This window comes from Camarhynchus parvulus, chromosome 2, assembly GCF_901933205.1.
Source record: "Camarhynchus parvulus chromosome 2, STF_HiC, whole genome shotgun sequence".
Lineage (NCBI taxonomy): Eukaryota > Metazoa > Chordata > Aves > Passeriformes > Thraupidae > Camarhynchus > Camarhynchus parvulus.
Window position 1 is genome coordinate 66390068 of NC_044572.1, and position 23717 is coordinate 66413784.

The window sequence follows — 23717 nt, forward strand, 5'->3', positions numbered from 1 at the left end:
AGAAAATGCAAGTTTTTGGGGTTATTTGGCTTTGTTTCCTTAATGAAAAGCTACATTTTCCCCTTGATTATATTTCTGACCATGTAGAGATGATCCTCTGTCATAAACAGAAGCTCATCAGTTTAGGTACCCCTGTGGAGATTCATGGGGCAGAATGACAAGGGAAAAAGAGGAAAAACATTTTACAGAAACAAGAAGACAACTGTTTCTGTAAGTTGAGGGCTACATGGAGATAAAAAAGATTCAGTTTCATGGGAGTAACTGGTCTAAGTACTGTTATCCACCAAAACTTCATCACAAATAACAGTCTCTGCAGCTCTTTTGTATCACATATGCCATGTCACATATATAGCAAAATCTTTGTCACAGAGTAAGATTGAGCTGGAGAAAGCATGAATAGAAAGGTGACATAAAAATTCAAGGACCACAAAACCATTCCCTCTGTATGTTATTGATTTTCATGGCTATTGCACACCATTCCTCCTGCTAATCTGCATTTGTCTTGCCTCCTAGATTAGATCCTAATCAGACCTAATTTGTTAAGCACCAATCTGTTCTCGACTTCCTTATGTTTTTTAATACATGAACTGGAAATTTTGGTCTGGCTAGAAGGAGGCTTTGATTCACCTGAAGAGAGGCTCTCACTGGCATCTGCTGCATGATCCCATAGTCTTCAGGTGGCAAGTACACAAATTGCTTTCATTGTGTTTTGTACTCAGGAGTACTTCACCCCAGCAATTTCTGTACACACGCATCAGGGAGTTGACTTTTAACCCGTCAGCAGAGCAGAGACAATAGGATGTGCCTGACCATGAAAAACCACACCCCACAAAAATGCTGAGATCCAAGTACCTTAATTGCAGCTGAGCACTGATCTGCATGCTTGAGAAGCTCCTCAACTTTGTCTCGCTTCCCACAGATTTCACTGTGCAAGTTCTGCCAAGAGAAAAGTGAGCCATGAAACACTCCTGCAAGATTTACCAGTATTTCCTCCTGTACACGCTGCCTCCATCAGAAAGAACCTGCAGCAGACTACTGCAGCCCCTGAGGCTGAGGCCTGAAACGACCTGTACCTGGGCAGTTTTTACAACAGCAAGCTCTTTGGGCATGAGAAGGTTTTTCTCAGAGAGAACACTCAGCAACTGAAAAACCCCCAGAGCTGGGAAGGCAAAGTTCCTTGACTTTAGCTTAGATGTATTTACTTGATTTTTATTTTTGTGCTGTAATTTGTCCCATAAGTTGCACCATCTTACAGTCCCTGGAATTAATTCAAAGCTGATGTGTAAAAGTGTCAGTGAATGTGTAGGAGCCAAACACAGTCTTGCTCATAATCTGTTGCAGTGCTGACAGAAAGTAATGAGGACAATAATATTTCCTCCCTCCTGCTTTCTACATATGTGGTGTTTTTTGGTAGCTTGCATACTTTATAATTCAAAACAGGCCACTGTGTTGCAGACTGCGTTGATACTGATATTTTCTGTATAGCAAAACAATTTAAATCCAAATAGCTGAAGACAACTCATTCGGGTGCTGCATACCTTCTGATCATGCAGGTATCTCATGATAGTGTTGGAATCACACAGCTTCATGGACTCAATAGCATCCTGCCGGCGCTTGGCATCACAGATCCACTTGCTAAGAGCCTGGTAGAGATCTCGGTAGGTTTTCAGCTGTTTGATCTGCCTTTCTAAATCCCATGACCTAGTGAAAAAAAGGGAAAAACCTGTCAAAATGGAAAGTGCATTCTCTTTCTCTCTCTTTACACAGTTTTCAGAAATAAGACACAAATAAACTTACGTAAAACTATGGGAAGCTCTGAAAAGGAGATTCTGAACAAAAATTTTAAATAAATGAGAATTGTACTAGTTATTAGTCACCCAATATGGGGTTTTAATACCTCACTTTTGAGTAACTCTGTCATACACAGAGGTTCGGCCTTCTTGTCAAAGTGAGGAATAAATAAAACTTGCAGTGATAAAAATCAAGTTTGCTGATTTCAGTACTCTTGTTCTCAATTTCCACTGAAGAACCAGCAATCAGTTAGGACTACATTTTGTCCTCAGATAAAAACAAAATAAAACAAAATAAAACAAGCCATACCTCAACTTCCACCTCTCCCCCTCAAACAATCAGAATATGCCTTCTGTTCATGATTCAGATTCAAGGTTCGATTTTGTTACTTAATCCTTAGTGTTACTTTTTTAACCCTAAACTATAGGGTGTTGACGAATAAGCATGGTTGCTTTTTTGAGGGGGAAAATGTTGACTGGAAGTACTTAATCCAAGAACATTAGCAAGAATTAAAAAAAAATTTGGAACAACTCTTTAGCATATAGGTTAGACATTTGCATGGCTAACTACATTTTTCTGCTTGGTCTTACACAATTCCTTTTGAAGTATGTTCAACCTATTCACAATAGCTCAAGTCTTATTGCCCTGAAGTCACCATTTGTCCTTTGGAAGCAAAGATTAGTGCACATCAGGTCTTTTAGAATTCACTGCTAAGATGATCTTGGTAGCAACAGCAATAAGGAAAACACTCTGAAAACATGAACAAACCTGTTATCTATCTGCTTATCAGCCCTCTGCCAGCGGTCTATTAGCTGGGCAACTTTGTCACAGTACTTTCCAATGTCCATGTCATACAGGGTGTATGACTGGCAAGACTGTGAGTGAATCTGAAGTGTTCTCTGCAGCTCATTTTCCAAGGTGTTCAGTAATGACTTCTTCATATTTAGGTCTGCTTTCATTTTCTGGAGAAAAAACCAAAATGTTGTCATTTAATTTATTCTTGAAAAGATACTGATACTTAACAAATTTAACAGCATGCGCAGTATGTTGGGATCTAAAGATGCTGTTTTTAACTGAGTAAGGTAGGTATAGCGATGTGAGCTGGACTTAAACTATTTAAAGTGAAACATCTATTTTGGTAAACAGCTCAGCTTAAAAATGTGTTTAAAGTTAGACTAATAATTTGCTAAACCAAAGCCCTCTGCTATTATATTCTGAAGCCAACATTTCAGTTTCTCAGAACTCTGCAGAGCAGTTACCAGAGCAGAACAAGAGCCTTGCTTGTTCCTAGAAACAACTGACTAGAAAATTTCACTGAAGTATAAAAGATTCCTGCACTTGCAACAGCTGTGGAATCAAGTCTCAGGAGTGACATATCCAGTTTTTAAACACCTAAATATCTGCCCAGATTTTTTTGTTGTTGTTTTATTTTGTAAACATCTTCCATGGAGATGTTTCTTCACACACACACACTTGTTTAGCTACACATATCTGCATACTGTGGGCATCACCAAATGGAATATACAGCACAGGCAGTGGTCTGCCTTGCAGCCCCCAGTCACAGGGATGGCTACAGCCTTCAGTGATATGCTCAAGCTTTTTGGTTGTTTGGTTTTTTTTGTGTTGCTCAAATTTACTCCAGCAAAGAACAACTCCCAGCTGCATGGAAGGTCTCTGTAACCCATTTCTGTACACTATTATCTGTGTTTATCACTAGAGAATGTAGATTTGAAGGCAGTATCTCCTTTCTTGCATATAGGCTTGTTAATTGCCCTTGTTGTCCTCTAGGTGTAGCAAGTAAATTTGAGTGTTATTGAGCGTCCTGGTTTTGCTACAGAGTCTATGTCAAATCTTAGAGTGAAAAGTATTCAGCCCGTACAAGGGGAAAAGGGAAATAACTGCTTTGCTGAGCACAAAGTTGTCTTGCAGATCCAGTCTTTTATCCACCTTTATCTGTGGATGTGCCCTGAATGCATTTGGGAGAACAAGAACTCTTTCATTATTTTCTGTTCTTACCCTCAGTAGGGAAAAAGTGTGTAGGTGGTGCAAATGGAGCACAACCCAGTTACCTTTTTGCCATGTTAAATGAGAGCTACAGAAACCTTCCAAGCAGCTGCCCTTGCTCTGGGGGCAGCAACAACCAGGGGGTGGAAGAAGTAATAACCTGTATGTTACTTCCAATAATTTCAAAGAATCAGAGTTTCCTGAGTTGGAAATTACCCACAAGGATCATTGAATCCAACTCCTGGCCTTTCACAGGACACCCCAAGAGTCACACTACATGCCTGAGAGCATTGTCCAAATGCTTCTTTAACTTTGTCAGGCTTGGTGCTGTGACCACTTCCCTGGGGAGCCTGTTCCAGTGCCCAGCCCACCTCTGGATGAAGAACTTTTTCCTGATATCCAACCTAAACTTCCCCTAACACAGCTCCTTCCTGTTCCCTTGGGTCCTGCCACTGGTCACCACAGAGAAGAGATCAAAGTCTGCCCCTCCTCTTCCCCTTTTGAAGGAGCTGTAGACTGCAATGAGATCTCCCCTCAGTCTTTTCTTTTCCAGGCCAAACAGACCAAGCGACCTCAGGCACTCCTCATACAGCTTCCTCCAATCCCTTCACCATCCTCACAGCCCTCCTTTGGACACTATCTAATAACTTAATATATTTTTTTATCTTGTGGCACCCAAAACTGAGCACAGGACTCAAGGGGAGGCTGCACCAGTGCAGAGCAGGAAAATCCCTTCCCTGGACCAGCCAGCAAGAATGTGCCTGATTTACAAAACATTGTATGTTTATATATAAAATACAACAGGATCAGCATTTCTATCTCCTGTGGTTTTGGAAGGGTTTTTCTCCCAGCTCAACAGATCAGTGCTGGCAGGTACTGGAATTTTGTTTTGGTGCGTCCTTGGGTTTTGGCCCCTCACCTTCAGACAAGCCCGATAAGCCTCCACTTTATCAAGATCCAAAGGAACAGTCTCTTCTTCAGATAGTCTGACTTCAAAAACTCTGATCACATCTTCTGTTTGCAGAATAACCTGGAGCAGACATCTCAGTGCATTCAAGCTAGAATAAATGACACAAGACAAGTCCATTATGGACTAAGGAAGAAACAGTGATATTTTTAATTAATTGCAGATGATTGGCTAAAGAGAATAGATAAACAAGAAATTTCTGTGATACCCACGCTTCTCACCTTCTTTTTTAAAGTGCTCCAGAAAAGAGAAGAAATTCATGTGTCTGTTTCTATCAACATGAACACAATTTGCAGAGAAAAAGGTGTAATTTTACACTGCTGGTAAAAAAAGGCAACCTTTTTCTGGACTATGAATTATGGGAGAAAGTGAATATTTATTGCAAAAACCTCAATTTACTTACCTGTCTAAGTAGCCAGCAGAAACACCATTAATATTTTCCAGTTTTTGAAAGAGGGCATTTATCTCTGATTGCAAGTACACATACTTCTCACAGCCTCTGAAGTTAGGCAGCAAGTCCTTATGCTTATTGAGGGTTTCAGCCATTATTTGAGAGTCGTTCTGCACACCCTAAAAAAAAAAAGAATGCCTGGTTTACACATTTTTGGTTGGCTGAATGATCATTCTATTCTATATTCACATGGAATTGGACTCCTTATCCAAGCAGCCTGCTCTTTATACATAACCAGCTTGATTGAGAACTGAAGAAGTGGCTGAACTTGCTTTCTTCAATGCAAGCACTATTGAGCAGTTTCTTTTTTGTCCACAATAGGTCATATCTGTTTTTACGCATCTGCACTCCAAAACTCAGCTCAGAAGGACCATAAAGTCCTTCTCCTCTTGAGACCTTTGCTACCTCCTTGCCCCATGCGAATTTCTCATATGCCAAACCTGTTACCTTTTTGTACCAAACTTCCCCCCATGTTCTCCTACAAATCTAAACAGCTAGGAGAGGGATAGTCTTGTGTATCCAGTCTGTATCCCACAGACAGCACTTTACAGGTAGGCGGTTACGTGAAGTCCTTGGTAAAGGATTTTAATGGTGCTTTACTTTGGATCAGGCATAACATGAACTCAGAGTGACCTAACATCAGTCCTTCTGTATTCCTTGCCTGGCAGAATTTGATTTCTAAAATTCAAGAGTCAACTTTTTCTATTTGGAATGTAAATTCTAATTCAAATCATTATGGTTAGCCTCCGACTGAGGTTATTCTTCACAGGATGTGCGTCTTTCCCAGCTGGTCATAAACAGAACTGCAGCGTAGAGTCATACAGATGCTTAAAGACAAACATCCATGGTTACCTCTAAATCCTTTATTCTGGCTGAAAAATCGTGCATAGCCCCTTGATCCACTCCAAGAGGAGCTCTTTGAACCATCTGAATCTCAGCAGCTTCAATCTGACGCCGAAGTTTCTGAAGCTCCATCAGCAGCCAGGCCTCCTGCTTCTCATACTCTCGGTTTCTCTCATTAACGATTATGGTGTTTGAGGAACCCACAGGACAGCACTCAGTTGGGACCACTGAAATGGTACAATTGATTGGGTAAGCATTGACTGCCAGAGAGCTGAGCAGGAAAATGTAGAAAGCCAAGGCAGTGCCCAAGTGACCCAAGCACTGAGCTGATCTGTAGAACTGAGAACAGGTGGAAGATCTGGGCCTTAGGCAGCTGTTTCAGAGAATGAAATCTCTCCTTCACAAAAATATAAACTTGCTTCCTAAAATGCAGCAGTCAGATTTGGCTTCCTAATACTAGAAAATTTATCAGATGGACTAAACTCCTTCTCATTCTCCCAGCAGGTTCCATGAATTTCAGAGCACTATTCCCAGACTCCCATCAAAGGAAGGAGCCATGCACTCCCCTGTGCATGGCCAGTTTTGTTATGTTGGGAGATAGCAGAACAGTTCTTGAACATATTCCTATTCATATGTTGAAAAGAACATTTTCACATAAAAGAATGCACAACCGGCCACCTCTGGAACAAAGAAACCCCAGCAATCCAAACTCTACAAAAGCCAGGACGACAACAAACCTGTTTGTGGTGGTCGTGCTTGATTAGGCAGTTGTATGATCAAGGTTTGGTAGTGCTTCTGAGCATCAGTGAACTGAGTCTGGATCTTCCGTTTGTCTTCATCACCAAACATCTCTGAGCCTTGGCTGTTTCTGAGGAATTCTTGATAATGGATCTCCAGGTCAGTTATTATTTTTTGGTAATCTTCCTTACGCATGGTTTTCAGCTGAAATAAGGAAGAAGGGAGTTTTGAAATAAAAGGAGAAAAAAAAGCAATTGGGGAAGTTTTATGACTAGTTAATCATTAAGGAACAAACTAATAAACCTATAAAAAACCCAAAGTAATCACACTTTAGAATAAATCCTAACTAGGCTGCCTCTAAAAGTATGGTGCTAAGACTACCATCTGAGTTAACCTATCCTTGTTTCCATCATTTCATATCTTAACAGCAGTTTGAAATTCTACCTCTTATTCCGTTTATCCATGCCTCTTACAGTGGGAGCTAATACAGCAAGTATGTAATAAAGTCCCTTAGCTAATCTTCCTGCTAATCTGTTTGAGTAGGAAAACATTTTGTTTCTCCTTTAATAAAATTACAACTTCCATATGTGCAAGTTTTTCTGCAACCTAGCAAAAGGAAGGCCTGTGTTTTGTAGAACATACATCTGCCCAGGATACTGCAGGGTCTGCTTGGGACAGTAGACATCAGGTCATGGATGTCTCTGGTGTGCAGGCAAGGCCAGCTGGTGTCTTACCTTGGCAATAGTCATGGCTCTGATTTTCTCAATGTCAATCATGCAGTAATGCCAGGACACCAGGCTCTTCATGTTGATATACAGCTGGTTCCACAAAGCTAAAATAGCTTCATAGTATTGCTCAATTCTGGCATGAAGGAAAAAAAAGCATTATCAAAATGCATCTGTCCTTGTAGCACAGCTACAAAATATCCCAAGAAACATCCACCAGATGTGGAGTGTGTTAAGGCTCGTTCTCTACTTGAAAAAATCTTGGAAATTAATTTATACATGACTTTCATTAGTACAGATGAGAAAAACCGTGTAGACATTAACTTTTAAACATTTCTAGGCCCCAACCTAGATCCCAGCAAGTTTCACTGAAGTTAGTTTCCTCAAGTCAAGGGTCTAGTCCTTAATTCCCCACCTCTAGGGGCAGGGCGAGTGCACTCTGATCAAGGCATAGAACATATTTTGTGACTGGTTGCTATTTTGAGTGAACTCTAACCCCAGTGGCAAGCATCCAAACTCAGGCAGCAACTCACTTGGTAGCAAGATCCACTGCCAGTGGATTGGGGGGTGGGATGATAAGGCTGACAGATGGCACCAGCATGTCCACTCCTCCAGGGCCGGTCACCAGCCACTTGCTGCGCTCATTGTTGTCCTTCAGGATGCACTCATCTCCTTTGCGCACCGTTTTCTGCAAGGGATGCAGAACAGGGTTTCTCCTTAGCTAACTAAGGTGGGGCTTCCAGGAGAGACAGATCTGCACCTCCAGACAGGGAGGTGCACCTAGATCACAGAAGCAGGAGCGCTTCCCAGCTGCCAGGTCTGGGTGTGTATCTCAGATTCATATTGGAGCAATAGATTAGTACAGATCAAACCCCTTCTCCCTGAATCTGGTTTACACGTGAAGAAAACCCAAAAAAGCCCAAGAGTGAGCCAGAGAACCCCAGTCTGCCAGATCATCAGACCTAGGGCTTGCCCTGACAAAGACTGAATGTGGACACATGGCCTGGTAAGCTAGGCAACCATGCATGGCTTTCAGCCAGCGAGCTGAAGGCGTGAGGACATTCAGTGCTGCATCCATATTTGCAAAGGGACTGGGAGTGAGTGTGGCAGAGCCAGATTCACCAGCTCCAACTGCCAGAAATCCTGACACCGGGCAGCCACAGGTGTGGCCATGGTGCAGGAAGAAGCGCATAAGCAGAAAGCACATCTAAATTTATTATTAAGAAAAAAAACAAAACCAGAAATAAACCCAAGCAGCTTCAGTACTGAGGAGGAAGAAAAACCATAATTAATTTCATAGCCCATCCAGAAAAGAAATGGGAATACCAATGAATAACTGCATATTCCTCACTTTTGTTAGATGAATTGTCCACCAGAGAGGCACTGGAAAGGTGAGCAATCACCAAAAAAAAAGGTGTGGATGCACAGAAGCATCTGTACAACAATTTCAGTCTTATCAGCAATAAGACTTTTATGTTTTAATTTGAACTATGAGTATCAAAGCTATTTAATAGATTAATAACAGTAATTTTGACTAGATTTATTCACCAATAAGAACCTACTTGTTTATTCATAGTGGCAAGAAATGCAGAGCTTCTTCCGTCAAAGAAATTCAAGCTGACCAAAAGCAGATAAAGGGGTTACACCGGTCAGCTCAGTGGTCTGCTTACTAAGTAATTTGCAATGTTCTAGCTTACACAATGTTCATTCTCAGCCAAAAAGGGATACAATACCAGATCCTGTTTGTAGTCACACAGAGCCTTGAGGATAATGGGCTTGTTACTTCGGTAGTCTGGGTTACGTGGCTTCAGCTGCACAATCTTCCTGGATTTATTCACCAAACTCTGCACTTGCCTCTTGTATTCAAGAATTCTCTCTCGCTCATTCTGCAAAGATTAATCATATGTTACAAATTTATTCTAAAAAGAAAAGGCATCTAGCTCCCGCTGTTCTATTTCAGAGAGGGATACATCTGGAACTTACAGTAGGCAAAACTTACTTTACCTCCAGTGGGATGAGCCTTTGGCCTACAATGTAAAACTGCAGTTTTAAAAAGAGCTGAGAAACATATAAGTATTTTTGCAGCTCTGCAAGATGCAAAGTTTGCAAAATTTGCATGGCAGGTTTTTCATACAGATCTTCAATGTGGTTAAAGAAACACAGGCATAAATTGAAATAATCTAACAAAATGAATGCTAACAAAAAAAGGCAACAATTACACTTTCAAACCTGACTTCATTAATTGGCCTTTTACACCACTGACCATTTTTTCTCCAATTTGGGACTGTAGTGCTTAACTCGTGATAAGAAAACAGCTAAAAAAGCTGACTTCTATCCTTTCAAAGAGACTACAGTGATAGAGCGACATGATGAATCATTTATCAAATGTGTTTATCCTTTGAGGCAAAATCTATTCTACCACATAAGAATAAAAGTATTTCTTTTTTTTTTTTTTTTCATTTGTTAGCACGTCAGAAAATTGGGGATTTGTTGGACTCGTTCCAGACTTAAAAATATAGTGGTCTCAGGTTCATACAGTACTGTATTCAAACATTGCAGTGCACTTGGGTTTACACTTGTTATCTAAAGAGGGCAGCTGGTTTCCCAGAAAAGCAGAACATAACCTGTCAGGTGAGTGTGACAGTACCTCCAGCTCTTTGATCTGCTCCAGCAAAGTCTGCAGTGACATGCTCTTATCACAGATGAACTTCTTTCTGATAGAGTCTTGTAAGTTTTTCAGGTAGCACTCCGTGGCTTGGGCCTCTTCAAAGAACTACGGGAGAAAAGTTGTGAATTTGGCTGTGTGTAGCTCTTAAAAATGTCTGCTAAAAATTGATGGACTCCTTTAATGAGAAATCCCAGTTCACCTCTGGCACAATGGTAACATTTATAACATTGCAACAGTGTCCTATAGTAAATATATGTGCGCACAATAAATATATCTTTGCTGGGATTCACACTTTTTTTAAAGTTGTGTGAATTCTCCATAACACTACTCACCTGAAAGTAAGCTGCATTCTCCTTCAGATGAACATCAATACATTTGGTGATCTGAAGAATCCAGCTCCACTGAGTTTGCAATGTATCCATGTAGGCCTAGGAAAACAGTAATATACACAATTCAGGTCACCACACTGATCTCTCTCCCACACCTAGACTCAAACAAAATTATCTATGCTTCACACAAATGCAAATGAAAAATCTGCTAAAACAAATTCACAGACACCAGAACTACGTAATTCATGCAAATGGTTTCACAACTTCTAAGCATCTACCTAACTGAAATGAGTTAAATACCTGCTTGTGAGACACAAAGAGAAATCTGTTCATGACCTGAATTTGTTTGATCAATATAAAGCCCCAGGTGCGTTAACAAAAAGGGGTGAAATGCACAAAGAGTAGTGCAAATAAAGTATTTCAGCTGCAAATGACCATGTTCTCATTCTTTCAGGGAACACCTCCAAACATGATATTTTATGCTGATTGTTTTTAGATTCAAAACACTCAAGCAGCCATGTATATTCTTTAAAAAATGACACACAACTTTCACTTCACTGCTGGAGCTTAAAAGAATCTTCCCTTTAAGAGAGAATCTGACTACAGGAGAAATAGGATTTTACACAATATGATAACAGTTAACCAAGTAAACATACTGAAAGGCATAAAAGATTTCTTTTTTCCTTTTAGCTTCTTCAGTTGCAGAGTTCTTATACGCTCTTGCAACTGCAACAACTACAGCATCTCCTAATAAAATGTCCAAATTGTTGCAGCCTTTTTAATTAAAAAGTAAGTGTACACCAAGCTGTGAAAGCAAAAGTGTCTTGGCTAAGCCATAGAAAGGCACTATGAATTTCAGAATTTCAGCTGCAGAAAGTATTTGCACTTGGATTAAACATAAATCCTCAACAAAGGGTGTGGCATTTTTCAAAACATGCCTACTAAGACAGCAGAACAGCAATGACATCGCTTCCTATCATAAATTCTGTTGCACTGTAGTCAGCACAATCAAGATACAGCAATTTCAACACACTCAGATAACGCCCCAAGCTTAGATTTCATTTTTACCTGCATCTATAACCATGGAGTTGTTAATGGCCAGGTTTGTAGAGGAAGATAGTATCATTTATTAGAGCAGCCTGTAAAGCTGAGTAAAATGGGCATGATTTTGGACAGGCAAACCCTTCTTGAGCCCAAATGCAGCACTTTGTATGTGAACTTTCACTGAGAACTTTTCCCATGTAGCAACTAAAGAAGTCACACAAAGTCTAACTCACCTCAATTTTGTCTGAAGCAGGATGCTGATTGAGCACTAGCTGGTCACTTTCTTGCTTTAGCTTGTTGAGTTCTTTTTCTTTAACCTCCAGCTCACTCATACGTTTCTAAATAACCAAAACACAGCATTAAACTAACTCCAAAGGTACACTGCACAGGCAGAACAGTTTTTTCATCTGCTTAAAATTTCCCAGATAGTTGTGATAATATAAAATTATCCCATCTAACACTATAAAGTGTTTCCATTAGGTGTACTGAAGTTAATTATGAAGACAGTAGAATCAAAGAAGGTGCAATCATCTCAATTCTAGTGCCTAGGCTTGCTGTTTCAGACAGCAAAGCACATTAAGTTCTGTTCTTCTTAGGAATGATGGAAGCAAAAACGACTGCATCTTGCAATATCCAGAACAACTAAACTAAAAAAAAGGCACTTCCATAATAGTGTGAACTTCCATTCTTTTTTCAATTTAGTGACCAGCACCAATACTGGTTAAACAAACACACATGTTCAATTTCCCTACACACCCATAGATGACAAGGAGGAGGGCAAACTACATCTGATCATGCAAGCAGTGTGCTGGTGGCAGAAACATCAGAGAAAGAGAGCACAGCTCTACTTCCTGGTGACAGATAATCAGGGCCAAATACAGGGACCTCTGACCCCTGCATAGTCCCAGCAGGGAGAATTAAAACTGCTTGATTAAAGTCCCTTAGTTTGGCATGCCAGCACAATGACTGTGCTGTGCTGTGTGCACAAGCAGTAGGTGATCACTGGTCTGTAGTGGACTGGACCAAGGCCACATTCCAAGGTCAAAATAAACTATGAGAACTCCCTGAATGGGAGCAAAATGGTCCAAAAAATGTCCTGTCCTGACTCCAAAGGTTATTACATAGTACTTCACTGAAAATTGTTGATAAAAAATCCCAGGAATCCCAAAAGAGTGAAGAAACCCCCTGTGATGAGCCTCTCCCAAGAGAAGCTGTTTCTCCCTGACTATTCCAAGAGAGGGTCAATGGAAAGCATGGGGAGGTTGAGCTATCTTACAGAGAAGGACTCCTGCTTCCTGGCAATATCAGTGTTCCTGTCACTCCAGTCATAGAGGAGCTCCTCCTCCTCACAGTCATTGATCCACATGATCTCTCTGCTGGTGGCCTGGATGAGGTTCTGGAATTGACGAAGCTGATCCATTCTCTCAAAGGAATATTTCTGCAAGGAAGTACAGAAATGAGAAGCCATAAATATATAAATGCCTGAGTTGGGTGGAGAAAGGGAAGCTAAGAGCGCAGCATGGCCTTTGCCTTTTTTTTGTTTGTTTCTTTGGTTTTGGTGGGTTTCTTTTTTTGTTTGTTTTTCGGTTTTTTTGTTGTTTTTTTGTTTGTTTGTTTTTGTTTTTTGTTTTTTAACTAAAATAACAATAAAACCCACATGGCCGTAAAACCTGTTGGCAATGGATAGCAGATGTGCCTGGGTTTATTAAACCATGAAACCTGTTAGCAATAGACAGTGCACAATGTGTCAGGATTTACAGAATAGGAACCTGATGTCAGCACCTTCCCAAAGTTATTTCTAACACACGTGTAGCAGACATGTAGGAAGGCAAGCAAAAAGGCATGGGGGAAGTACAAGAAATGCCTGGACATTTAACATCCTTTTGCTTGCATTTGCTGCTCATAGTACATCCTTGATGTTATAGCAGCATCTTTTGCACGGTTGACACTTCAAGAAAAAAATCTTTGTCTTCACGTCATAATACACATCCTGTTACTTGAAATCAGGTTGCCAGGAATCGGATTCTGATCCCAAGTGTTAAATAAACCGTTTGCACAAGATTCTTACTGTGTTTTACATGAAGATCCACAGCAGGGAAGATGCACAGCCCTACACAGAATTTGACTGGTTCCAGTCCCACCTTTGAGTAATTTTTAAGCTTCATATACAGTATAATTTCATCACTACATTTACTCCCATTAAGGAGGTAGAGGTCTACTCTTCATCTTCTTGGTGACCAACTCCCTTCACCAGGTGCAAACTAGAAACTTCCTTGTGAGAACAAGTCAATTATACAGCAGGCAATGCATTAATCTCAAGTCCATGACTCAAAATGAGTCTTTCAGAAACTACAAAGCACTTTCAGTTTACTGCTGAATAGAATTATTTAAATGTGCATCTGTCACTCTGTCAATACCTGAACCTTGACAATCACATAGGTGCTAATAAAGCAAACAGGGTCTCAGAAATGACCACATCCCTTGCTTACCAGCAGGCCTTCATATTCTTCCTCCAGCTGATGAACTGCAGCCTTCTCTCGCTGGAAAAGAGACAGCAAACACTTAGTGAGCCTTTTACAAGTTGCCTATTTGCTGATATTTCCTTTACAGAGTCAATATCATAATAATTGCAGGTGGTAACAGGCAAATGCCGGCAAGAGACATCTGTCAATAGCAGATTTGCTCCGCTGGATGACTCAGGAAGTACAAAACCAAGGCTTGGACAAACTTACTACTCTCATGGATGCTTGGTATATATATCCAAGCCTGCACATAATCTGTAACACCAAAACACTCGAAACCGGATTTTTTCTGCACCAAACTCCTGCACCAGCTAGTCCTAGAGCAAGCTTTGGGGATTGCGAACTAGTATAAATTACAATGTGAGCACACAGCTCCAGTCTTTATCCCCATTTATATGGCTGGGAACCTGTCCAGCCTTGGAACTGGTATTCCACAGGGCAGACTATCACCTTTCCTATTTGAAACAGAAGGGAAAAGGGAGAAAAATCCTTTCCACTCTTCAGCTTTGTTGAGAGATCAGGGCTCCAGAACAGACCACCTTTTCTCTAGATTGAACTCTGTCTTGCCAAATAAGAGAAAAGATGAATGGAAATTAAATAAGCCTCCTCTCTCCTATACCTAACTGCTGGGCTGGTAGGAGAGTATTTTCAGTCACTTCTTTATTCCAATCACAAAATTCAGAGGGCAACAGAAGTCTCAGAGGAAAAAAAAGAAAATAATCATATCAACACATAAGAAAAGCTTTAATCTTAGCCCAGAATTCGGGCATTTTTCACAGAAAAAACCTGATTACTCAAGGCTGCATCTGAGCACCCACCTTATTCTTTCACTTTCTTGTTTAATATACTGAGACGGCAAGTGAGAAGAATCACTCTTAGTCATCGGTCTCACAAATAATATGGCAATATTTATTTTCCAGCCTTGGTGCACAACAACAAAAAGCTAAATAGCTACTAAATTTTTATTTTACAATTCTGAGGAACTATCTAGGAATTAAGAGTTGGAAGTGTTTGCTATCATGACACCAGTGCTTTCTGAAGAGAGGATGAACTTTCCAACATTCCTTTTTTTGTAGTGGAACACCAGTAAGCCAATGCTATATACCTAGACCAAGCAAAGTGTAAGGGAGGACAGCAATTACCAGATCTGTTTTGACTTTGTCCAGGTGCCAACGATAGTCTCCGATAGCATTGTGGGTTCTCCTGTGCTCACAAATTTGTTGCTCAATGGATGCTGCTTCAAACCCCCACTTCACCTGCTCCATTTCAACCTAGGAACAAGAAACAGGATTGGTACTTTCATTTCCAACATTACTGCCTAAATTGGAGCATAAAGGAGTTGAACTGAGGGAAAGAGATTATGCAGTAGAGAGTAAAAATGAAAGAGAAGTTCAGGATAGGGTTTTACAGTTTCTTTAAATTGCCATCAATTAAACCGTGTGTCAGGCTCCCAAAGTAGAAGAAACAAAATAGGAAGAATATTTCAGTTGTTTAAAGTTACACTAGATGAAGCACACTCAGTAGTGTATTTTCATCTGTTGTCTATGGACCAAACTGTTATTTTATGTTCTACAGTAAAATTACATTCTTATCACTCTGAAAACAAACCATGACTTTATCAAACAATGCTATTCATGCAATTCATGTGAAAATGCCCAATTAAGTTCTATAGCCCAGTACACTAGATTTCCATTTTAATTTTGCTCATGTAAACTTCAACAACCTCAGTTAAATGCAGTGACTCTAAAAAACCTCTACAGAATATAAACTGAAATTATTAGAAAATGTGTTGTTTGTCTCACATTTTAGCAACATTTATTGGAGGATGACAAGAGAAAATGTCTAGAAACAGCCTTGAAAAACAGTAATACACCTGCTAATTACTAACCCAAAAACTGACTGCATTCCTTGTTTCATTTTTTCCCAAATATTAAAAGCCACCTAACTTTAAATTCAGTTCCTCATACTCCAAATCCTCTTCTATGCTGCAAAGACACACTGCAGCTCTATCTGAATGCCTGTCTATGCACAAGCCCAGTAAAGAAAGAGGTATCCTAATCTTGGGTTGGAACTGAATTTGGTAATTACCAGCCTGGAGTCAAATCTCTATGAGTCAACAGATAACAATAAAGCCAGAACTCAAGCGTAGGGGTTCAAAGGCAGTGCTGAAAATGATCCAAGAAACAAAACCATTTTTCATTCAGACATTTGAAAGTTAGAGGACTTTGACCCTTCTTGTTAAACAGTCCAAAGAGACTGTAGCAACAGTGGCAGTCGTGGCTGGCTGCCATATGCGAACAAAGGCTGTCTGGATTTCCCTGCAGTTTCCCCAGCTCTGCACTGGAAATTTGACTAACCCTCCCTACCATCTGATTCTCCTACCAGCAAACCATGCAGACAAAACCCAGAAAAAAACCAAAAAACATCAGCTGCTCAGAACTTTTTCCCACATCTCACCATAGTACTAGGGGAAACATTATCCTAGTCTCAATGTGAGTATGTAATGGGACACAGCAAGGCATGACGGAAAGAAGCAGCATCATGGCAAGTTCAAAATAAATTTTCCCAGTGAGGTAAGTACTCACTGCCCCCACCTCAGCTTTCTGTAGGGATGAAGGGGAAGAGAGAGAGAGAGCCTTTTACTTTCACAGGAGGTTTAGTGTGGGAACATAGCTATAAAGCAGTTGCTTATGCTCCCTGTGTTTAGCAAGGACTGTCTAAGCAGGGCATCACGTGGTGTCTTTGGGAGGTGCAGCCTGTTCCCCATCTTTCATCGCTGGAAGCATGCCCAGAGTCTGTCCAACATCACTCCTCAAGCCATGGCAGGTCTGACAATCAGCCTCCTCTCCCACAGCATGTGAAGAGCAATGATGTTGGCTGTGGCTGTCCAGGCACAATGCTTATACACATTACTGCTCAAGGAGTGCATCTCCACTTCCCCTTCCTCCTCTAAAACATGCCACACAGAAAGACTGGACTGTAACTAGCACTCACTTAAAAATACTCTGCAACTCTACAGAGCCCTACCCTCCCCATTTGGTTTGCATAGGAGCCACCTGGCAAATGCCATACACAGATAATAATGACAGAATTGCAAAGCAACAACTTAATAAAGAGAGATAAAAATAATAAAATTTCAATTTACAAGGAGTCTGCACGTGTGACTTCAGCCACCTTGTTCCATCCTCCCTACCTGTCTCTCGGAAAGGGCTGTCCAACCACAAACTCACAACTTTCACTTCAACACACAACTTTCACCTCAGCAGCACAAAAAACAGTGTGTGTTTTCCATTCCAGGTTACATCACTAACAGCTGTGAATTGGCAAATTTGTTCTCAGAATGCAACAAACAGTAGCTTCAGCACTTCTGTGTGCATTTTAGCACTGACTTCCGAGAGCCTAGTCCTGTGGCAATCAGCTCTACCTGTCTGTGATAAAGACAGACTAGAAGGGGAGAGCAACTGTAAAACACTGTTAAATCTGTGAAGATGGTCCTGTCTGTGTAAAAGGTTAAAATAAATATGAATCAAAGGAAATCCGTGCAAGGAAGGAAGGAGGGAAATATCAAGCATAATAATCTCTAACACAAATATGCCAATGTTTTTGTTATGTTAACACCTGTGTTTCACTTAGCTTTCAAATCTAACTTCTACACCTTTTCCTCTGCAAAAGAAGCCCCCAATCCATGTTTGGATTTCAGTGAGAATTCACTATATGTATAATACTGGAAGGGTAAAAAAAGGAACTTGGAATAACATGTGAGCATTCACAGGTACTTTTACTTTTCTACTGGCACACAAAACATCACTACATATGAGGTGACATTCATAAACAACACCAAATTTCAGCACTGTCCCAGGGTTTTGCACAGATTTACCTTCTGCTGCCTCATCCAGCTTAAGCATTCACTTGTGACACGTTTGGTGTACTCATCCCAGCCCGAGCCACTCTGAGAGGAGAAGCAGCCACCACCTTTGGAGCTGGCCCTCCTGGCACGGGGAACGCTGATGGCTTTGTACAGGGCACGCATCTGCTCCTGGAGCTGTAGCAGCCTGAAAGGGAAGGAAACACTTAGTGTCTGTGAGCAAAACATCCAGAAAACACACAAACAATGCAATTTATCTCTGCTACTGGACCACCAACTATTCAAAACAAAGTGTTGAAAGCAAAGACTGTGGAAAAAATACACGCATTAACATTTCATGGAGACAACTAAGGGGTCAATTTCTACCAGAAATATGTTACTGCAAGACCCTTCTCCATGTTAGTGTGACCAAATAGATTTAGTTCCATCTTACTGATTTCTATTATATCCTGCAACACCAGGGAAGGTGAGCACTTGAGGTACCACAAACTTTTATCAGTCACTTTCCCAACCCCAACCCTTCCCTGACAATACCTTTTCTGATACATGTCACAGGGCTGGCCCATCTGCCTCATCTCTCTGATCAGTCCATCCAGGATGTCCATTTGGTCATTTGCCTGTGCAAAACAGTCTTCCAGATCCCTGTTCCCTCTAAGTGGGACGCCATCCCCATATTTCAATTCCTAATGAAAAAACCAGATGGGAGATTAATTTAAATATTCATCATCTAAGCTTCCTTTGGTTGTCTTAAAAAAGGTGTTGTGAGGACTGGGGGTTTTTTTAGGAAGCATGAAAAGTTTCAACTGCCAGGTCTCTGACTGCCAGCTTTAACTGGCAGAAGGCTGATGATCCACAGCCACTAGAAAGCACTTATTAAAATAAAATATGGAAGAAAGTTATTAAAATGTAGCTATCAAACAAAAATTTCCATAAAGAGCAGCACATCTTGATGTTTATTTCAGTGGAGCCAAGGCTTCATATGGTGTGCTAACTTCTTAAGACACTGTGTTTTTGTGTTCAAAAGATGAGAAGGAAACACCGTCCTAGCAGGAGATGGTAGATATTGCTCCTGATTTTCCACAAGTTCCCTGAGGTTCTAAGACTTCCCTCTCCTGCAAAAACATGAGCAGGACAGTCTGCCTGCATCCAGCTCCATGCCCCATCACATTTGCATCCCACCTTATCACCCAAAGTCTAGGCAAATTCTCCATGCACCCTCTCAGTGCAGTTGGACCAGCATGGCCATGGTGTTTCAACCAGGAAGACATGGCTCTTTGACCTCACTGCAACTGACAGCCATGCTGAGCAAAACACAATGCAGCTGTGATCTGATTTTCCAAATAAAATATTATAGACCTCATTGCTCTGTCCTTTAGAAAGAAAAGAAAGAAACAAAGCAGGCAATGCATGTTGTGGCACCAAGCTGGAACTAAACATCTCTTTCTTTCAAGTTCACTGGAATAATATTAATCCTGAACAAAAGGCAGTATTTACTCTGGCATTGATTTTTGTATAAACATGCTCACACGTCTTGTATCTCTGAAAAGGAAACGAACTCCTAACCACAGAGTTCATTTCTGAAAGAATTTTCTGTCCACAGAGGGTCCAAAAGTGCGCATTAAATCACATCTACTGCCAGGACTGTTGAAGTGTTTCACATCTCAGTGGCCTCAGCAGCAGGATGCACTCACCAACCGGCACCTCCTCTGCTTCAGCAGGAACAGAGGACACCCCAGGTTTGCCAGAAGTGAATTTAGCGAGTAACCCGCCCCCAGGCACTCGGGGTTTGTACCAGAGCAGCATACTACAAAGATTATGTGTATGTATTTGAGCTGAAACAGCCAGGAAGACTTTAGCCTAGTCTCATTTACTTCTTTAGGAATCATCTGGAAAAATAAAATAAAGGTAATGAAGGTATTTCCTAAGGTGGCTCAGGTTTATTATGGCCCTGAAAATGAGGACAGTATTCTACAGAACACATTAAGAGAGTGTAACTAGTCATTAGTAACTGGTGTGAACACTGACAGTGGTCCTGATCTAAAACCAAAAAATAAGATGCAGTAGAATCTGTTTGAGGGTGGGTTTGTTGTTTTGTTTTTGTTTTTTTTTTTTAATCAAGAAGACCCCTTTCATTATCCAGATGCATTTCAATCGGTCTTACTGAACAGTGTACAGAGGGAAGAAGGGGACCTAAGAAGGAGGTATGTCATTCCACTCCCAGTTGCCTCACACAAACAGCTGACAGGGGAGAAAGGAGATGAAGAAGCAGAGCCTGTGAGTCCAGATAACAACACAGAATATGTATGTAATATTCATAATCACTTTGGATAAGGAGAACAAGAAGCACTCACGGGCTGTACTATGAGCTCAGCTCGCGTCAGGCAATCCGAACAGTTTTGCAAAAGCTCCTGGATGGTGTTCTGGCGTCTGGACATAGTACAGGTCCCATTCTGGCTGTTGTGGGAGAGAAGAAGATGATGATGAAGTAAGTACAGAGCAATTGCATGTTTTGAAGAAATACAAGAAACACAAATTCAGAACAGTTAAGAGAAGTTACATGGAATAATCCACCTCATACAAGTTCACAGAGACACACACACTTCAACTGCACTGGGAAATTTTAATGACAATTCCATGATGGCAGAGCCACTTTATAGTCCTGCAACAGCAGGCATGGACTGACTTTCCCACAGGACAGAGTAGAACATGGAAACTGGCATGCCATAAAGGAGAAAGTTTTTCTTCCAGCACAGGTATTTGCTGCCTTGATAGACAAAACTTTGGCAGCTTTACAGCAAGAATGTGTTATTCACAATCTTTGTTAAAGTCAATACATTAGAGCATAGCCTTTGTGTGATGTAATTGTTCATGTTATCACACTAGCCATCAAATGTCAGGGCACACAAGGAAAGCAGGGTCCTCAGCTAGGCAAGCACGGGAGCACACAAGTCCATACAAGTGTAAGAAGGGCCCTTTTATCAGCAGAAATGCACAAAGATATTGCAGTGTCTCGGGAATGAATTGCAAGATACACAAGCTACTACAAAAATAGATGTAGAGCCTGGAGTCAGAGGACATGCTTTCTTACAAATACATAAAGTGTGCGTTTGGAGTCTCCAAGTAAAACTCCAGAACTAAAAACACTAGTGGGGGGAAAAACAAGTCAGGTAACGGGGTCTTTTTTGTTGTCTTGCACATAATCTACTGCATCCATACTGCCAGAATGTGAATTTGCCAGCATTTAGGATTCAGCCGTCAAAGTGAACCACTGTAGTTGAATGGGGGTGAGGTGCTTCAGGTGAGGAACCATTCCTTGGTGATAGGATCAGGCCTCCCAAGCAAGCCCAGGCGGCTCCTAAACCCAAATAATTGCCAGTGAAACTAAAACAAACCTAACTAACAGACAGTAAGAGCTAAGGTGTTTCCAAGCCTTGCCTGGTTTTCTAACTCCTGTGCTCACAGTAGGTAACCCTTTCCATTACAAATCACTGAAGAGCCATTCCTTACAACACTAATGCCAACAAGAGCACCAGTGTGAACCTGCCCAACTCAGAGCCAGCAAGCAATCTGGATTCAAGGAAATCTTTCCACTGACTTGAACAGACTCTGACAATCCTTCACAAAAGGAATTGCGACAATGAAAAAGCAGAACTGTACTTGGCAAAATCACTGGAGTGGTGAGAAGCATTTAATATTTTTAAGAGCTCTTCTGCAGTGCGTGCTTTTGATGCACCAGCAGCCTGTCATTCTCCTGTCAGCTCATCTGGAAGAAACAGAAAAGGTTTGAGCAACTTTTCAGCAACTTCACCCATACCAGGGAATAGACCCTCAGAGGTGCAGAGACAAAACTACAGCGTCACTGGGTGACATGAAACAAGCTGTACACATGCAGCCCCCAGGTGGTACTGTGACCCCTTGGCTGCACAAACGCTGCACCCCACTGTGCTATGCACCCCTGTGTGTCTTGGAAACTGCTTAAAGAAAACAATTATGGAAAATAACATACGGGTCTGATTTTATGCCAGGCTTTGTGTCAGCTTCCTTTTCTAAATCATTCCTTCTCCTTAGGCATCACTGCTGTGTTTAGATATAGAAATATCTGACTGCATCTGAAATTTACATTTAATTACACCCACAATTATTCTCATGAATGAAACATAATAAAAAAGAGAGAGGAACATTCCAAGCAATTTTCTCTTTTTAGAACACTGGAAGAGTTTTTTTATTGAATCACTTTTTGCATCATGTTCTGGCAGCTACAAACGCTGGATATCCATTAAAGCCAAATTAAGTATAGATGAAGTATAGAAGGTGACCAAATTTATACTGTAACCAGTCAGTCTATGTCCACTGGCTTCAGGATAACTTCACTGAACTCAAAGACATTACTCCACTATGACAAAAGGTCTAAACAATAGCTATTATAGTTAACATGGTAAGAAATTGTGAAGAAAAGCTATTTTCAAATCAATCAAACTATTAAATTAAAATACAAAGAAGTAGAAATACAAGTATTTTGTGTTCATTCTAATGATGTTTGAATGCCGCATCTGTAATTATTGCCCAAATAATTAAAAAAAATGGAAAACCTGAAGATGGCTAAATATAGATGCACAAAACTGTTTCAAAGGCAGGAGCAGAGGCCTTGAAATGAGAGGTTTAAGTACACCCTGTCTAGGTCTTCAAATAGAGTAACAACAAGTTACTTGTTTACAGTTCACGGGGACCTTCACAAGAAGAAAGCAGCACATATTTAAGGCTCTTCAATCCAGCAGATAAAGATATAACCAAAATATAGCAGAAGCTGGGGCTATACAAATTGACAACAGAAAAGAGCACACTATTTTATTAATGCTTTCTTTGTTGTTAAAAACCTAACCACTTTTGCCAGTGAAAAAACAGAGATAAATCCCATGATAATGATAAAAAAGTCATGGCCTGTTAGAGGCACTTGCTTTCAAATCTGTCAGAAGACCAACTAGAGCTACATGGGGTTATTGGAGCACAATCAGAAGCATAGGAGCTGATGTTTGATGGCATAGCTCCACTAAGCCAACAGAAATCAAGAATTTCAAATCTGAAGGGGATCAAGCTGTACAAACATGCCCAAGGGCACAAATCAATCTCCAAACTTTAAAAATAAAAATACTTGGTAAGACAACACCTCAACAGACATATACTGCTGTTAATACATCAGATGGCACTAGCACAGGGACACATCTTCAATACGTTTCACCCATGTGACTGGAAGGTTCTCCATTAGCAGTTTCAAAGTCCCTCAGTGTAATCCACCTCTCAATGAAGCCAACAGGCCTTTAATGGAGATGAACAGATCAAAGCAGAAACTCCAGTTCAGAGTAATAAGACAACCAACCTTGAGGCAGTAGGAAACAGACAGCCAAAGTAAAACCATACCAAATACAGAAAATACTGGACCAAAGAAACTGAGGCAAGCCCAGAACACGCTGGACAGGCAATAACAAAGCTGGATTTTTAAAGTAATAACATGTAACCTACATGTTACATAAAAATATGTCCCTTTGAAAAATGTAGGACACCAACAATCCTCAGAAAACACAGATTAAGTGGGTTACATAGTATTTTGTCAATGTCTCTCTTGTTTTGTCTGAGTTTGTTTACATGAAACTGAACGAGTTTAGAGTAATATTTGGTCATTTTAACACCTACTGCTCCTATGACAATTTGATTTAACTCTGGAAGCATCTAAACCTTGCACCTGTGAATAGGATCCTGTTGTATCCAACACTGT

The 23717-nt window shown here is 40.7% G+C and overlaps 1 protein-coding gene across 3 annotated transcripts in view; it reads right to left on the reverse strand.

Moving 5' to 3' along the window:
- Positions 1 to 23717, reverse strand: part of DSP (desmoplakin) — a 39246-nt gene that overhangs the window by 9444 nt on the left and 6085 nt on the right. For all 3 annotated transcript variants that reach the window (XM_030971101.1, XM_030971098.1, XM_030971100.1), the window contains exons 2-20: positions 20299 to 20401; positions 18482 to 18630; positions 17960 to 18134; positions 15225 to 15353; positions 14050 to 14100; positions 12837 to 12998; positions 11794 to 11898; positions 10520 to 10615; positions 10167 to 10292; positions 9253 to 9405; positions 8053 to 8207; positions 7529 to 7655; positions 6794 to 6998; positions 6066 to 6283; positions 5166 to 5332; positions 4715 to 4853; positions 2560 to 2753; positions 1539 to 1701; positions 853 to 936 (exon numbers count right to left, since the gene is read on the reverse strand). In XM_030971101.1, coding sequence (XP_030826961.1) covers positions 853 to 936; positions 1539 to 1701; positions 2560 to 2753; positions 4715 to 4853; positions 5166 to 5332; positions 6066 to 6283; positions 6794 to 6998; positions 7529 to 7655; positions 8053 to 8207; positions 9253 to 9405; positions 10167 to 10292; positions 10520 to 10615; positions 11794 to 11898; positions 12837 to 12998; positions 14050 to 14100; positions 15225 to 15353; positions 17960 to 18134; positions 18482 to 18630; positions 20299 to 20401 — 2701 coding nt within the window. The remainder of the gene's footprint in view (positions 1 to 852; positions 937 to 1538; positions 1702 to 2559; positions 2754 to 4714; positions 4854 to 5165; positions 5333 to 6065; positions 6284 to 6793; positions 6999 to 7528; positions 7656 to 8052; positions 8208 to 9252; positions 9406 to 10166; positions 10293 to 10519; positions 10616 to 11793; positions 11899 to 12836; positions 12999 to 14049; positions 14101 to 15224; positions 15354 to 17959; positions 18135 to 18481; positions 18631 to 20298; positions 20402 to 23717) is intronic.